Source organism: Urocitellus parryii, chromosome 2 (assembly GCF_045843805.1).
Source record: "Urocitellus parryii isolate mUroPar1 chromosome 2, mUroPar1.hap1, whole genome shotgun sequence".
NCBI classification, from domain to species: domain Eukaryota; kingdom Metazoa; phylum Chordata; class Mammalia; order Rodentia; family Sciuridae; genus Urocitellus; species Urocitellus parryii.
The window spans coordinates 180,443,406-180,458,486 of NC_135532.1; the positions used below are offsets into that span (position 1 = coordinate 180,443,406).

A 15,081-nucleotide genomic window follows, 5' to 3' on the forward strand; every position below is an offset into this window, starting at 1 on the left:
TGGAGGAAGTGAAATGTGATCTGAGCTTTGAAATATGATTAGAATGATTAGAACTTTTATGTAAGTAGAATTAATAAACCCTTTAGAGGTATAACCCAAAGTATATCTGATCTTACCTTCAAGGGTCTGGTGGGTCAAATATTGTGATGTCTAGTTCAAAGGCAACTTACTCATCAGGTAGCCCATTTATTACCTGTCTTCATGTTCCATAGTGATGATATTGTGAGCATATTGTCCTATGAATGGCTCTCCCTTTCTCCTTTAGTGCTCTCCTGTATATGAATGACGACTTCGAAGGAGGAGAATTCATATTCACTGAAATGGATGCTAAGACTGTGACTGTGAGTAAGCTTCTTCCTGCAAATTTATTTAGTGTTTTTTATTTTGTCTTGCATTCTTCCAAGGATTTCCAGAGTGCTGGATTCCAAATACTTCTGAGCTCAAGAATTCAAGGGGTGGAAAGAGTCCAAGTAAATTGATAAACCATAAACTTTTAGAAATAGAAGCATACATAAACATCTTCTAGTTCAATTTGAAGATAAATAAAGAGTAGAGATAATAAGGATTTTATGAGGTAGTCAGTGTTCAACTTGGAACCAAAACCTAGACTTTCTGATTCTTTGATGGAAACATAAAAACATTAGTTCTTAGTCACCCAAGTCTAGGACAAGTCAAATAATTATACTGAATAAATTCAAGTAATCGGGTATTCCACATGCTTGGATTGAACATTGGCCTCCAAATCCCTAGTTAGCTACATGATCAAAAAGGATTGATTCTAGCATATGTAGAATTATATTCTAGCATATGTAGAATTATTTGTGTATGTACAAATACTGTTTTAGTCAGCTTTTTTGATACTGTTAGTCTGTTAATTATTTTGAGGAGGAAAAATTTATTTGGGGGTTTATGGTTTCAAAGGTCTTAGTCAACTCAACAGATTGTCACTTCCATTGCTCCAGGCCAGAGGTGAGGCAGGAAATCATGGTAGAAGAGTCTGGTGGAGGAAGGAGGCTCAGGACATGGCACTAGGAAGCAGAGAGAAAGCGAACCCTGCTCACTAAGAACAAAATATATACCCCAAATGAACCCCCTAGAAGTTACCTCTTCTAGCCACACTCTACCTATCTACAGTTAGCACCCAGTTAATCCCTATTAGAGGATTAATGTACTGATTAGGTTAAACCTTTCATAATCCAATCATTACATTTCTAAACTTTCAGACATTTTCTCACACATGAGCTTTTGGGGGACACTTCATATCTAAACCATAACAAATACAAACATATAATTTTAGTATAAGTAATAAACCTACAGAGATTGATTCACGTACACACAAATATGTAGATCAAATTTACCAACATTCGCCTAAGCAAACGAGCGCCTTTGGAAAACCAGCCTCCATAGCACTTACAGACTCTACAGTTAGCATCTCTCCCCACCCATTTCAGTACTGAGATTGAACCCAGGCATTCTTTTGGCCACTGAGCTACATCCCCAGCCCTTTCACTTATTCATTCATTCATTCATTCATTCATTTTGGGAAAGGTCATTGCTAAGTTACTGAGCCTGGCATTGAACTTGCCTCTTTCTGCCTCAGCCTCCCCAGTTGCTTGGATTACAGGCATGCAACACCATACCTGGTTTAGTTAGCATCATTTGATCTTTAAATCAAAGAACATTCATAATGGTTTTAAAAAAACAGGTTTTTCCAACTGAGGGAATAAATTATAAATAGGTTATGAGATATGTCTTTCTTCCACACAAATCTAAATAATCGGGACTTCAAGGTTTTGTATTACATAAGCCATTTCTCAAACTTTTCCTGAGTTTTGCAAGTTTAGTCTCATAGATTCATGCTTTTTTGAACAGTACAACATCTATGTATCTTTCATGACACACTACTGTGCTGTTGCAGGTGATATAAATATTTCTTTGGTTTAAAGGGAATTTCTATGCAGATTCTGGTTTAACTTGTTCAGAAATATTGTTATAATTAAGAAAAATATTTTATGCAGTTTAATACAGTGATGTATGTTTAAAAGTTTGTGATGATTCACTTTTTTTTTTTTGTAAACTTAAATATTTATCTGGGGAGTGTTTTGATGCTTCATAATGTAGAAAACTAAGTGAATTGATGTTCTTGGTTGGAGTTTAAAAGCCCTACACTAGAATATCACTTTAGTAAAAGCTGTATGTAGAAGTCATTTTGTTTCTGAGCTTTGCTAACACTGAAACTGAGGTAGAAAACCATTCCCATCTTATACACTTTGGAGAAAATTAGTTACAAATAAAATCAGACAGGTGGTTGAGAAGATTTCTTTGCTTCTACTCCCCCTAGTGGCCATGTTTGGAGACGTTGAATGTTTGAAAGAATTGATGCTTGGAATACTATGTATGAATCAGTTTCATTCACTGTTGAATGTAAGTTAACTGAAATACTGCTTTTTAACCATGTCAAAGTAGATACTATTCTCCTTTTATTTATCTATAATTATCAGATAATTTATGGTTTTAAAAGGAATGAATCTAACCTCTCCTCAAAAAAGTAAATGAAACTGGCTTAAATTTTTAACCCAAAAGCCTATCAATACTTTATATTAATGCATATGACAGAGTTTTTAGAACATTTCAGGGATAATTAAGATTCATGGGTAAAATTTTAGGGATTATTTTAGAAATTCATGGGTAAACTTTTTAGTTCTTACCTCTTTCCCATAGTAAATTTATTCCAATCTCAACAAAAAGAAATGGACAGTTTTCCTTTTCTATTTCTCTTATTTGACTTCCAAAGGACAAACAAAGAAAAGTAATGACCTCACTTAGGGCCACAAAAAGAATTAGAGTTTTTCCATCCTTTACTTTGGAAAAATCTTGATATTGTATAATGAACTGAATAGTGACTGAATGTTTACATTGATTAAGGATAAGTACCTCTCAAATTCTTTCTAGCTCTTTATCATTAGTTAGATGGAAGGAAAAATTGTTTGTAAAAATCATACTTGGAAAATTGTATATTTGGAAGACAAATGGCTTATTTTAAATAATAGCATTTATTTGTGGAACAAGAATTAATGGGTTTGGGGCTCTCTGTGTAAGTTTGAAGAAGATAAAATTTAATAAGTTGTGTTTGCTTTGTGACAAATGAAATTCAATGTTATGGTGCAGTGTTCCAAAATATGTCTGTAACCATTTAATTAAACTCCAGAACACAGTGTCCTGTAGAAACCATGTCAGAATTGAGAATGAAAGCTTCTCTATGCATTTCATCTCTGTAACCATGCTTAATCTCCAAATAAAGATAATAGCAAACCCATAATTCCACCCAACAAGTTGTGTACAGCTGAGAATGTTCTAATCCCTTCTCCAGGAGAGGAGGTGAAGTCCTTGAGTGGTGTTTACTTTTCTAGACAAATATTATGATGTAAAATTAACCATATTTAAATACTGATATAAAGTCAATACATCTTAAGGTACATGCTAAGGAAATAAAAGAGGGGGAAAAAAAGATGTGCTTAATATATGTATATATGCACACATATATTCAGAACAAAATAAGCAAGAAATAATCATGACGATTTTAGTTCTCAGTTCTGTAACTGGTTTTATGGTCACGGCTGGTGTTTATAACTTCCTTCTGCTATTCTTCCTATATCCCCTTTGCCTTCCGAAAAGTACCTCATCTGCCTGTAATTCCTTACCTGGTGGGGTGACACACCTCCATTGCTGAAGGTTTTGGGCCATTTATAGTCTTGCCTAGATTGGGTGTCTAGTTTTATTGACCTTTAATAATAGATGTTGTTAATACTGAGAGATGTTGGGTACCTGTAATCCCAGTGACTCAGGAGGCTGAGGCAGGAGGATTGCAAGTTCAAGGACAGCCTCGGCAAGTTAGTGAGGCCCTAAGCAACTTAGTGAGACCCTGACTCAAAAAATAAAAAGGGCCAGGGATGCAGGGATATGACTCTCTCTCTGTCTCTGTCTCTCTCTCTCTCACACACACACACACACACACACACACAGAGGAAGTCATTCTAATTGCTTCACGATGGTAGGAACATGGGAAAACAGTGAAATCCAGGTATTTGGCTATGAAGTGAGTTCCTTGATTAGAAGCAATGGATATGACGAACAAAATAACATGTGCTAGAGAGGATGTGGAGAAAGCAGAACCCTTGTGCCCTATTGGTGGGAAGGTAAAATGGTATAGCCTAGAAAACAGTATGGTGGTTTCTAAAAAAAAAAAAATATTTTTTAATTGAATTATTAAAAAAAAGAGAGAATGAAAGCTTCTTTATTCCTCCATGTGTGACAGGTGAAGCTCTCTGTTTGGTTAGTCTGGAGGCCCCTGAGAGCCCATTCCCCTGGCATCAGTTCTGATTGCTTTCAGCCATTCCATAACTTGTTCTCCTAAGCTTTCTTGAAATCTTTCATATTTAAATATCCTTTCAATTCTTCTAATTTCATTAGGAAGAAAACTCTGAATTGTCCTGACAGTCTTTCTTTAATATTCTAAAATGTTGCCGCCAAGAACTGGTAATCACAGAGTGATGGCCACCATTGTGGTCATGTGAGTCCTGACCAGCTCCTCAGAGGGTGCTGTTCAGAGAACTTGAAGCTCCAGCTCCCAAGGCCACTTACTAGAAAGCTTTTTCTATCCCACTTCACAGGCTTCACACATTATTTATTGTTCTATTTCTATGCAGAAGGGCACAGCAAGTTCTGTCTCTGCCAAACTGGAATCATACTGATACTGTGGACACCAGTAACTAGTGAACTGTCCAGATTTATATCAGAACAGTCACCTCCATACAGCTGCTTAAGAGAAGCCACTATCTAGAAAAGACAAATCACTCTTTGATTATTGTGAATAGGAAAACAACCAGAAACTGACTTCTCCCTTCTGCTCTTCCGATTAATACTCACACACGCACGTGTACACACACAGAGGCGTAAAAATACATGCATACGTGGGCATACACACATACCTGGGCCTCTGACTTCTTGACTCCTCCACCTTCCTCTGACCTTCTGTGTGATTCATACAGTCTAGAAATATAAATGTTATCCCAGAACTTCAGGAAATTCTTCAGACATTCTTCTGGAAGGCACTAGTGAAGAAACCACAGCCATCTCATGTTATGCACAAAGAGAATGAAAACTCCCCTAATGGGCCTGTATCAACTCAAGTCAGTTCAGAAAACAGCTCGTTCGAAGGTCCCTCTTAGCATGCAGTAGAATGGCCAGTCTCACTGTTTTGGTTTTGCTTTACTTCCTAAGTTCTATTATAGAATTTATAAGGTTTCAATATTTCCTAAAAAAGAAAAATAGTCTCTACTCACATCAGACACTTCTCATAACCACAACCAAGGCTTCTAATATCCAGTTGCTTGAGCTCACTCAACTTGAAGAGCCTGCTTTTCCATCTTCCACCCCGACCCAGTGCCCCCAGCAATATCTGTCTTTCCCTCACTGCCCTTTCCTACCTAGATATCACTGGGCAGCTCCACCTGAGCAATGCGCAAGCTTTGAAGTGTTGTGTCAGTCATCTCAAAACACCTAGAGGCCATGGAATAGGTCACCCCAAGGGTAGTATGTTCGCTTCACTGAAGCTAGTCAAACAAAGCCTGATTAACCACTGGCTAGCAATAGTTTGAAGGGATTAATGCATCATTTGGATTAGATTTGACTTTTAGAAATCTTTGGATTGTGACAAATGTATAAACCATAAATGCACAATGAAGGAATTAGAAAGGGTGCTCTCATGTAACCACTATCTAGATGAATAGTTTGGCTTTTCTGGTGCTCAGATGTCTTCTTGATTTCTTTTTAACTCCACAAATATTAAATGTACACCTGCCTTGCACATAGATGCTTTTCTATGTGAAAACTATATAAGTGAATTAAAAGAAACCTTTGCCTCCTTGGAATCTCTAGGCTATTAGCACAGCATGTATTAAGCAATTACTATGTGCATGAGCTATTCCACATATTTTGCTTAATTTTTTTGTATTTTATTTTATGAGGTTTTATCTACAGATCAAAAGACTGAAAGGACTTCTTTTTACAGCCCCAGCATTCCATTATTCTTTGACTAAAACCTTAACCCAAATAATTTCACGGAGGGTAATGTTTATGATCTAAAATTTAAAAGTCTAGCTGTCATTTTCTTTTGCAGGCCTCTATAAAACCAAAGTGTGGGCGTATGATCAGCTTCTCATCTGGAGGAGAGAACCCACATGGGGTGAAGGCAGTCACCAAAGGACAGAGGTGTGCTGTGGCTCTGTGGTTCACCTTGAACCCACTTTATAGAGAATTGGTGAGTTCCTAACACTCGGAAAGCCAGTTAGACCTGCTTTCTGAACTGATCAATCTACAAAGTCCTTTAAGTTGTTCCATATCCCTTCAGGATCCTAAGACATCATGACAAAACTTTCACAGAATTCTTTCTGGTTTCCAATGCTAGGACAATTTTCTAAGCAAGAACAAACGTCCCTGATCTGGTCCTGACGTGGCAATTACATATCTTATAGGAACTATGAAGGCAGCTTTTAATCTGATCATTTCTAATAAGTGAAGCTGTTTTCAGAAATAGAATCATCAGTGTTATTGGGGAGTTACTAATCAAGATTGAGCTTGTTAACAAATTGGAGCCTTGGGAGAGAGGAATGACAGTTTGTGGGTCTCCAAGAGAAAAGACTGTATTATTTTCTTGGCAAAGTATTAAATGATCACTGAATAATTTATCAAACATGTGAAAGAGGATGAGGGAAGCTGAAAGGTTTTTATGACTTATTACTACTACTAAATTAAATCTTAATATCGTATTTGAAGTAGCTGAGGACACTTAGCCTGAAAAAGAGACTGTGATCTCATCCTTGTAGATGTGCTTGGGCAGGGGTTGCAGTCTGCACCAGTGAAGAGACATGAATTAACACCAATAGGTAGAAGTCCCTGGGAGAAAAATTGGGGAACACCATAAGGGATAACTTTCAAATTATTAGTCCTGTCAAGTAGAGTTGTCTGCTTTGGAAGTCCTGATTGTTGGCTCCAATTGAAGCCCAGTCAGCGACGTGGCCTGAAATACGGAAGTTGAGCCTCATGACAAGGGGTCACCTTGAATGACTGCAAAGTCTTCTTCAGCCCACGTTCTAATGAATCTATTCATTAAAATGATGGTCTGTCTGGTTTTGCTCTTTAGGGTCCCTAAATTGAATCCAGTTTCATCAGCAACTGCTTTAAAACAATCCATTTTTCTTATGTATTTTTCACCATCAAAACTATCTCACACCAGCTACTAGGGAGTCTGAGGCAGCAGAATCACAAGTTCTGGGCCTGCCTGGGCAACTTGTCAAGAGCCTGTCTCAGAAAAAAGAAAAACAAAAACAAGGACCAAGGCTGTACCTCAGAGATAGAAAGAGTACTTGCCTAGTGTGTGCATTTTAGGCTCAGGGTTCCATCTCCAACACTGCAACAAAACAAAAACGAACTCACAAAAGTTCTTTGCCCACATTCTCTGAGCATTCTTTCAGACATTTAACACAGGTTCACAGAAGACTTGTTAATTGCCTGGAAAGCCCTGCAAGGCAGGCTCTTGGAGCACAGGATGAACAAAACATAGTTCTTGACAGCAGGGAGAGATCAAGAAGACAGGAAATGGGAATACAGGAAGACTCACTTAAACTCAGAAATAAAGAAGATGATACCTAGCATTGAAAGAGAAAGAACTATCCTAACAGGGAAGAGAGCACAGAGCTGAGAAGTTCAACAGCACTGAACAATCTCCTTCACCAAGAATTCCTTTTGTTCCCTATTTTTTTCACCCACTTTTTTTTTTTATTGATGCATTATAGTTGTACAAACTGATGGGATTTATTGCTACATATTCACACATGCACATGATATAAAAGTATAATTTGGCCAATATCATTCCCCAGAATTTCCCCTTCCCTGTGTTTTGTAAACTCCAAAATACCAGTGTCCCTCAGAAGCACTCCTTCTACAGTAAGGCCCCTAGGTAAAGGCGGAGACAATGAAGAGTAAAATTGTTTAAAAATTGCCTTACTACCAGAATTTTAGCCTTACTCAGAGGGAATTTAATAATTCTGTATTCCAACTTTCTCTTCAAACATATTGTTCTATCAGTGAACTATAAATTAATAAAACAAACACAAAGTAATTCTCTGCTCCTTCCTAATCAGAAAACATCAATGCCATTGTTTCCTCCTTGGATGGAAAAGTACTATGAACTTCTCTAGTCTTCAGGCAGTAGCGGCATCTAGTGGCCACAGTTGGAAATGGCAAGAGCCTCTCCAACAATAAAAAATTTTGTCTATGCCTTGATTCCCAAACTTTCTTCTCATTGGAATTACCTGGTAATCTTTATAAAACTATTAACAACTGACTCCCACCCTCATAAATTCTGATTTAATTTCTATAGAGTGTTATATGGGCATCAGGAGTTTCAAAGTCTCCCCAAGTGAGTCTAATGTGTAGCAAAGTTTGGGAACCCTGGCTAAAAACCTTTTCTCAGATTGAATCTCTGAGTGAGGAAAGCCTGCAGGCAAAAAAAAAAAAAAAAAAAAAAAATCATTAGTTCTGGCAGATTCCCATATATTATAGATTACTTTAAATACACTGGAATCTCAAGAGGTATTTAGCAACATAAATTATGCAAGAACATTAGAGTTTCATGTATTTCATATTTAGGTCTTGAATTTCTTTCCCTTCGTAGGAGACTTAATTGTGATAGTATTTTGTGGCCATCAGATGTGAGAACTTTGCATATGTGTCAGTTTTTCTTTTTTTTTTAAGCATCGAGATTTTCCTACCATATTCATAAATTAGTAAATAGGCCTTTTTTAAAAAGCTATAGCAGCAATTTAGTTTACTTTTAGTCAGTTGGTTATTTTGGTTGTCTTTATGTCAACATTGTTTTCAATAATGAGATCTTGCATGAAAGGAGATTTGTTTTTAGGCCATAAAACATGTGTTTTTATAAGTTGCTATGCTTTACACTGTGCTAGAGACTACCTCTGGGGAATACAGACTAGATGAGCCTTAACCCCTGGTTTCCAGGAGCTCAGAGTCTTTGGAGAGATGATACAGGTGCCCAAGTAAGTAAAATATAATACAGAAGGTGGTAGGAATGTCAGTAGCAAATGAATGTGCAGGGGATATAAAGAAGTAGCCAGAAAAGGGTCATTGAGGAGGTGATGTTTGAGGTGATCTTTACAGGGTGAGTGAGATTTCTGTAAGGAGAGGCATTTTAGAGGAGACCTTCATATGTATGTATTGACTCATTGAATATAAATGCCAAATGTCAGTAACTTTTTTTGTACACTAGAAAATGGAGTGACCAAGAAGATAAGATTCCTTCCTCCCTGGAAGTTTACATTCTAGTGGACAGAGACAGGCAACAAATAGGCAAAAATATTTCCAATTGAGAGAATTTCTCATAGTCATAAATGGTGTGTGCAAAATGGAACAAGGTAATTGATTTGAGAATAATGGGCTGTCAAATTGTGAGTTCTCGCCAAGAGAGTGACATGTGAGCTGCAACCCCAGTGACAAGAAGAGCCAACAGACATCTGGAGAAGAGCATTTCAGGCTCAGATGACAACACAAAGGCCCAGAGACAAGAGGGAGCTTAGAGAGGTAGAAAAAAAAAAAAAGGTGTTGGAGGTGTAGCTCAGCAGTAGAGTGTATGCTTTGGCCCTGAGTTGGGTTTCCAGAATCAAAAACAAGCAAACAACCTCCCTGCCACGAAAGAAATATTAAAAAACAAGACAAAACAAAAAACAAAGAAGAGTGACTGGGTTATGGCATGCAAGATGGAGCATAGTACAAAAGGAGAACAGAGAAAGCAGGTCCACATTTTCCAGGTTGGATCAGTACTTTGAAATCCATTCTAACTGCTAGGAAGCCATTGTATCCTCCTCCTCCCAGTTTGCTCCCTCAGTTCTGGGAATGACCAGATCCAGAAGATTACTTTAGCTGATATCTGGACTTAGAGTAATGACAGAGAATGTGAAAGACGTGGGAGGTTTGAGATGCAGTGTGGTGGCAGACCAGCTAGACCTATGTATGGCTGGTTGGTGTGAGATAAGAGAAAACACAGGATACAATGGCAACATCCAGAAGGATATTTAATCCAGACTAGGACTTGGCAGTTCTTTTGAGACCGTAGTATTTAGAGATCAGGAGGTAAGTCAGGAAGTTGGAGTGTAAGGAGAGGAGAGGGAAGAAAACAACGTAAGGCTGATGACACAGAAAGGTCTAAATCAGTGAGCTCCTTATAAGCACACAGAGAAATATGAACCCAGACCTTCAAGCCATTGGAAGCCAAGGGTGTGAGTACTGAGCAGCAGAGTAATATGGCCAGGTTTATGAGCAGGACCCAAGAAAAGCACATGAGTATTAGAAGCTTGTGAGTAGCGAAACAGGGAGTCCAATTTGGAAGTTTCTGATGCAACCGAGTTAGGAAATAAAGTGGACCTCAACCAGTGGCTGTTAAGAAGGAGCTTTGCCTAGGGCACATTGGGCAATGTCTGGGGACACTTTGGTCATCACAACTTAGGGAGACATCCTGTTGGCTACCTGTAGTAAGTAGAGACCAGGGACATTGCTGAACATTCTACAATGCACCTGACCCTCTCTCCACACACAAACACACACAACAACAAGGAATGATCTTTTCTAAATGTCAGCAGTGCCAAGGTTGAGAAACCCTGGCCCCAAATAAAGCCAGAGTATTATGCCTGGAAAAGAAAGGGGCAGAAATAAGAGACAAAATGGAAAGGACCAAATGGCTTATCAGATGCAGGAATCCATGGTCAGGCTATTATGGCAAATGGGAGGGCAGCAGCTTTACTTCGAGATTTAGTATCTGAGGAACAGAATAGGTCTGTGGGGGAGAAAAGGTGCATTCAGTTAGAATACTGAGCTGAGCTGGAGATGTTGATGAGACCATGAAGTAGCAAGAGTAGGAAGTGGTTGAATATGCAAGACTTTTTTTTTGCAGGAGAGAAATCATGGAAAATAATTACTTAGGACAAAGGAGATGAAGATGAGGTTTCATCCTTAACTGGATTTAGCACCAATCCATGCCCATATGGATGCCTGGAAGTGTTCAGGAAGCATCTGCCACTGGGATTGATTACTATGCTTGTAACAGAAACTTGTTAATTGTCTTCTTTGCAGGAACGAATAAAGGCCGATGAAGTGATTGCAATCCTGGATCAGGAGCAGCAAGGAAAGCATGAACTGAACATTAACCCCAAAGATGAGCTATAAAAACAAGAAAGAAAGTTCTATCAAATATTTATTTAAATTGTTAATCTTAAAAGAACCTTTTTATTTTTGTACAGAGCCATGGTATAAATTAACAGGATAATATGAGTCGTTAGATCTCCCTTCTGTTCCTTAGGATGCTAGCTTTGCTTCACTTCTGTCTTTCTTGGTTTTTCTTCAGATGATATTTCAAAGCTCAGTCACCTTCCCTTGCTCCGCATATACACACCACACACAAACATCACACACGTACCACATAACACACCACACACATGCCACACATATAAATACACGCCAAACACATCACACATACACATACACATGCACAAACACATCTAAACACCAAAAATACATACCACACAAACAACACACATACACACACACACACACAATTTGCTGCACATTCAAAAACTCAGAGAGAATAAGCTGGTTCTTGGCGAATCCACACTCTTATGCGTGTCCCAGTTCTAAAGTTAGAGTGTGACTTGATCTCAGCATGCTTTCCTGGCTCCGTGCCTTTCCGCCATGTCCTCTTGAGGTGCTGACAGCCGTGAGCTCAACTCTCCAGAGTCAGCTAAGCTTTGGGTCTGCAGAGCCCCTGGTGAAGTCTGCATGGCCTCAGGTGTCCCGGGCATGAGGGCCATCCAAGCTCCAGGAGGGAAGCTCTTGGCTGAGGACTGCCTGCGACAGAGGGGCCGTCTTCCCAGGGCCTTGCTGGAGCTTTTGGTTCTGGTGTTCTCACCAGGGAACAACCTCACTCTGTTACACTGGAAACTTCAGCTCACCTTCCAAGGTGCTCCAGGAGAGACCTCCCTCTGAGTTGTCTTCAAAAAGTCACAAGAGAGGTTGGAATGGAATGGGTCTTCACTCCAGTGACTTTGGAAGAAAATCTCTAATCTCACCTGGCTCAGGACACTATGGCCAGGCTGCTGGAGAGCGGCAGCCACTAGAGGAAAGGGATGTTTTATACTAAGAAAAGTGAGTCTGATTGATTCCAGTCTTCATCTGCTTATATTCAGCGGCCCCTCCACATTGCTGCTGCCCAGCTCACAGATTCCTGCTTGTGTCGGAGTTGTTTAATAAAGGGAGCTTTGTTTTAATATCTTCTCCCGGTGCCTGTTTTGTCTTCAGAAAGTGGTCCCACAGCAGCTCCTGGACAACCTAGAGGCACTGTTGGGCCACAACTCTTTTTCTAGCAGGCACACAGCTCCTGGGGGACACTGCTTTGGAAGAAACAGATGGTTGGCCCAGAGGGATATTAATCCAGAGAATGACTGGTTCTGATCCCAGTACCAAGGGGGATGCTGCAAAGATGTTTTACAGTCCATGGGGTTATTCTAGCCCCAGGGTGTGGGGGCCATATTTTACCAGTGTGAGACTGTCACATTTGTGATGGGCACTGGTACAGCTAAGATTTACTTTCTACAATGCATGTTCTTGGTTAGTGGTAAGAACATCCATTCTTTGAAACTGAAAATTTGAGTTACAGTGATTTATGTGCCATCTGTTTTCCGCCAAACTTTCTGCTTACATTTTCATCATGGATAAAGGGAAGGAGCATTAGATTATAATCCCAGCCCCATCAAATTTACCCTGATGTGTGACCTGGATCTACCTTCTTTCCCTTTCTGGACTTCAGTTTCCTTCTCTAAAAATGACATAATTAGGTATAGCTTTCCAGAAACCCTCCCATGTGCTCCAAATACAAACAAATAAATCCCCCAATCAAAACTGATTTTAGAAATAGTCCCAAATAAGAACAAATTCATTTCTGCTAACATTTTGAGACTTACAAATGGTTCCTTATATGCACAGGTGATTATAAGATTTTTAAACCCAATTTTAAGGGCTCAAAATTCTTGAGCTTTGAAGTAGATTGCTATTTGTCTGCTCTTCCACTGCGAAAAGCTTGCTGGCACTCAGATTTGCTGATAGGAGGATCCAGGCAAGGATCTGATTTCTGTTTTCTGGCAACAAGGCATCAACAGAGAAAACAGTCCCTGGCTCCTTGCAATCCTGGCTTCCTGGGTGCAGTGGGTGCTCTGAGAGAGCATTCAGGCATTCAGCACTGTCTGATGCTCCATCCCACAGAAAGTGGGTGAAGGCCTCAATAGACATCATTGTGTGAGATCCACATCTTGAGCCATTTGCTGACAGCACTGAGTAGTTATTCCCGTTTTGCTGGTTCACCATGTTGCTCGACACCTGGAACATCATGTATGTGCTAAAGCATTTATATTTTAATCTGCTCCACATCAAACCATACATAATTTCATTTAAATATTTAGGCAGTGTCATCAGATGACTAAAATATATCAGAAGTTGCAGTATCTGTATACTAGATAATCTCTCTTGTAGAAGAATAGAAAAGCCCATTGGAAAATTTGAAGTTTTTAGAGATGAAGAAAGCCATAGAAATTACAATTCAATTCTTTCTCTTTAGGTAGAAGCTCAGAGATGAAACAGAGCCAGAGCTAAAGCCAGGGCTGTTGATTTTGGTTATGTTACACATGGCTTAGGATCCTAGTGCCAGGCTTTGTCCACCTACAGGAAGGGCTGCTTCTTATAATCAAGCTAAAGATGGAACTTGCTGACTAATCCATGGATCTGCAAGTCTGTGTCTGTCCAGAAGGAGGGGATGTTTTTTGTTCTCTTTCTTCCTTTTTTATTTTTTCTTTCGGTACTGGGGATTGAACACAGGGTACTTTACCACTGAGAAAACAGTCCCTTTTTATGTTGAGACTGGGTCTTACTAAGTTGCTCAGGCTGACCTCAGACTTGGAATCATCCTGTCTCAGCCTCCCAAGCCACTGGGATTACAGGCATGCACCACCACAACCGGCTGGGGGAGCCTTTTACTTATTCACACAGAGGTGACAAATGTAGTGGAGGCAGCCTAGGCTGAAAAGCTCAATTTTTATGTTTAGGGCTCTTGGTTGGTATGGCTTTGAGAACCATCATTTGTCTTGATGACTAAGCTTTTGTTTTCATCTGTTTTATTGTGTTGAGTGCTTATAACACAGGACATGTCCACACACGAGGAATCCCAGGAGGTGTGCTGGGCAGGGGATATGAAGTAAAGTGATTGCTTGTGGTCACTCAGCGTGGAATGACTACAGTTAGCTACAAGCATGGTCTTTTGAGCCAGGGAAGAAAAAAAAGCACTAGTATCACTGTTCCCTGGTCCATCTTCCTAGGTACATTAAATATAAAATAATGAATTAGTGTAAAGAAGAAGGTTTGACTTTATCGAGTCAGGAAAAACTCCTCTTTTGTCTTCCGGCTGAGCTGCCTGATCTTGTGTGTGATTCCCCTTCTTTGACAAATATTGAATATGAGTTGCATAATTCAATTTGTTTCAGGCCCACATTTGAGAACATACCTTGTGCCCAGTGCCGCTTTTGTGAAGCTCACAAAAGGAAAGAGGATTGTAGTCCAGTGTCATTTTTCCTCTCCCTCAAAGGCAGAAAGACTCTTGAGCTTAAGTGTCTTCTCTAGAGAAGACATAGGACACAGTGATCCTCCAGACGGGTGAAGTGCTTGCTTCACAGCACTGTCAACGAACAAGGAAATCTTAGTTTTAATGCACTCTTCATCATTATTAACACATATGTAACATTTTTTTGGCACTTAATCAGCTGAAAAGAAGCCATGGAATGAGTCAGTACCATTTAATAATATATACCTATGGATTTTAATTGAAGTACAAATGCTGAATTATTTCCCATAAGACTGCCACAGGGAACAACTCCCTCACTGACGTCAAGAGAGGAGATAATGGGGGCCACC

The 15,081-nt window shown here is 39.4% G+C and overlaps 1 protein-coding gene across 1 annotated transcript in view; it reads left to right on the forward strand.

Annotated features, from left to right (window-relative positions):
- The window catches only part of P3h2 (prolyl 3-hydroxylase 2), a 158,566-nt gene extending 146,174 nt beyond the window's left edge, over positions 1-12,392 (forward strand). Inside the window, exons 13-15 of the mRNA XM_026389344.2 lie at positions 266-341; positions 6,179-6,319; positions 11,203-12,392. Of these exons, the coding sequence (XP_026245129.2) occupies positions 266-341; positions 6,179-6,319; positions 11,203-11,295 (310 nt within the window). The 3' untranslated portion in view covers positions 11,296-12,392. The remainder of the gene's footprint in view (positions 1-265; positions 342-6,178; positions 6,320-11,202) is intronic.
- Positions 12,393-15,081: the final 2,689 nt, after the last annotated feature.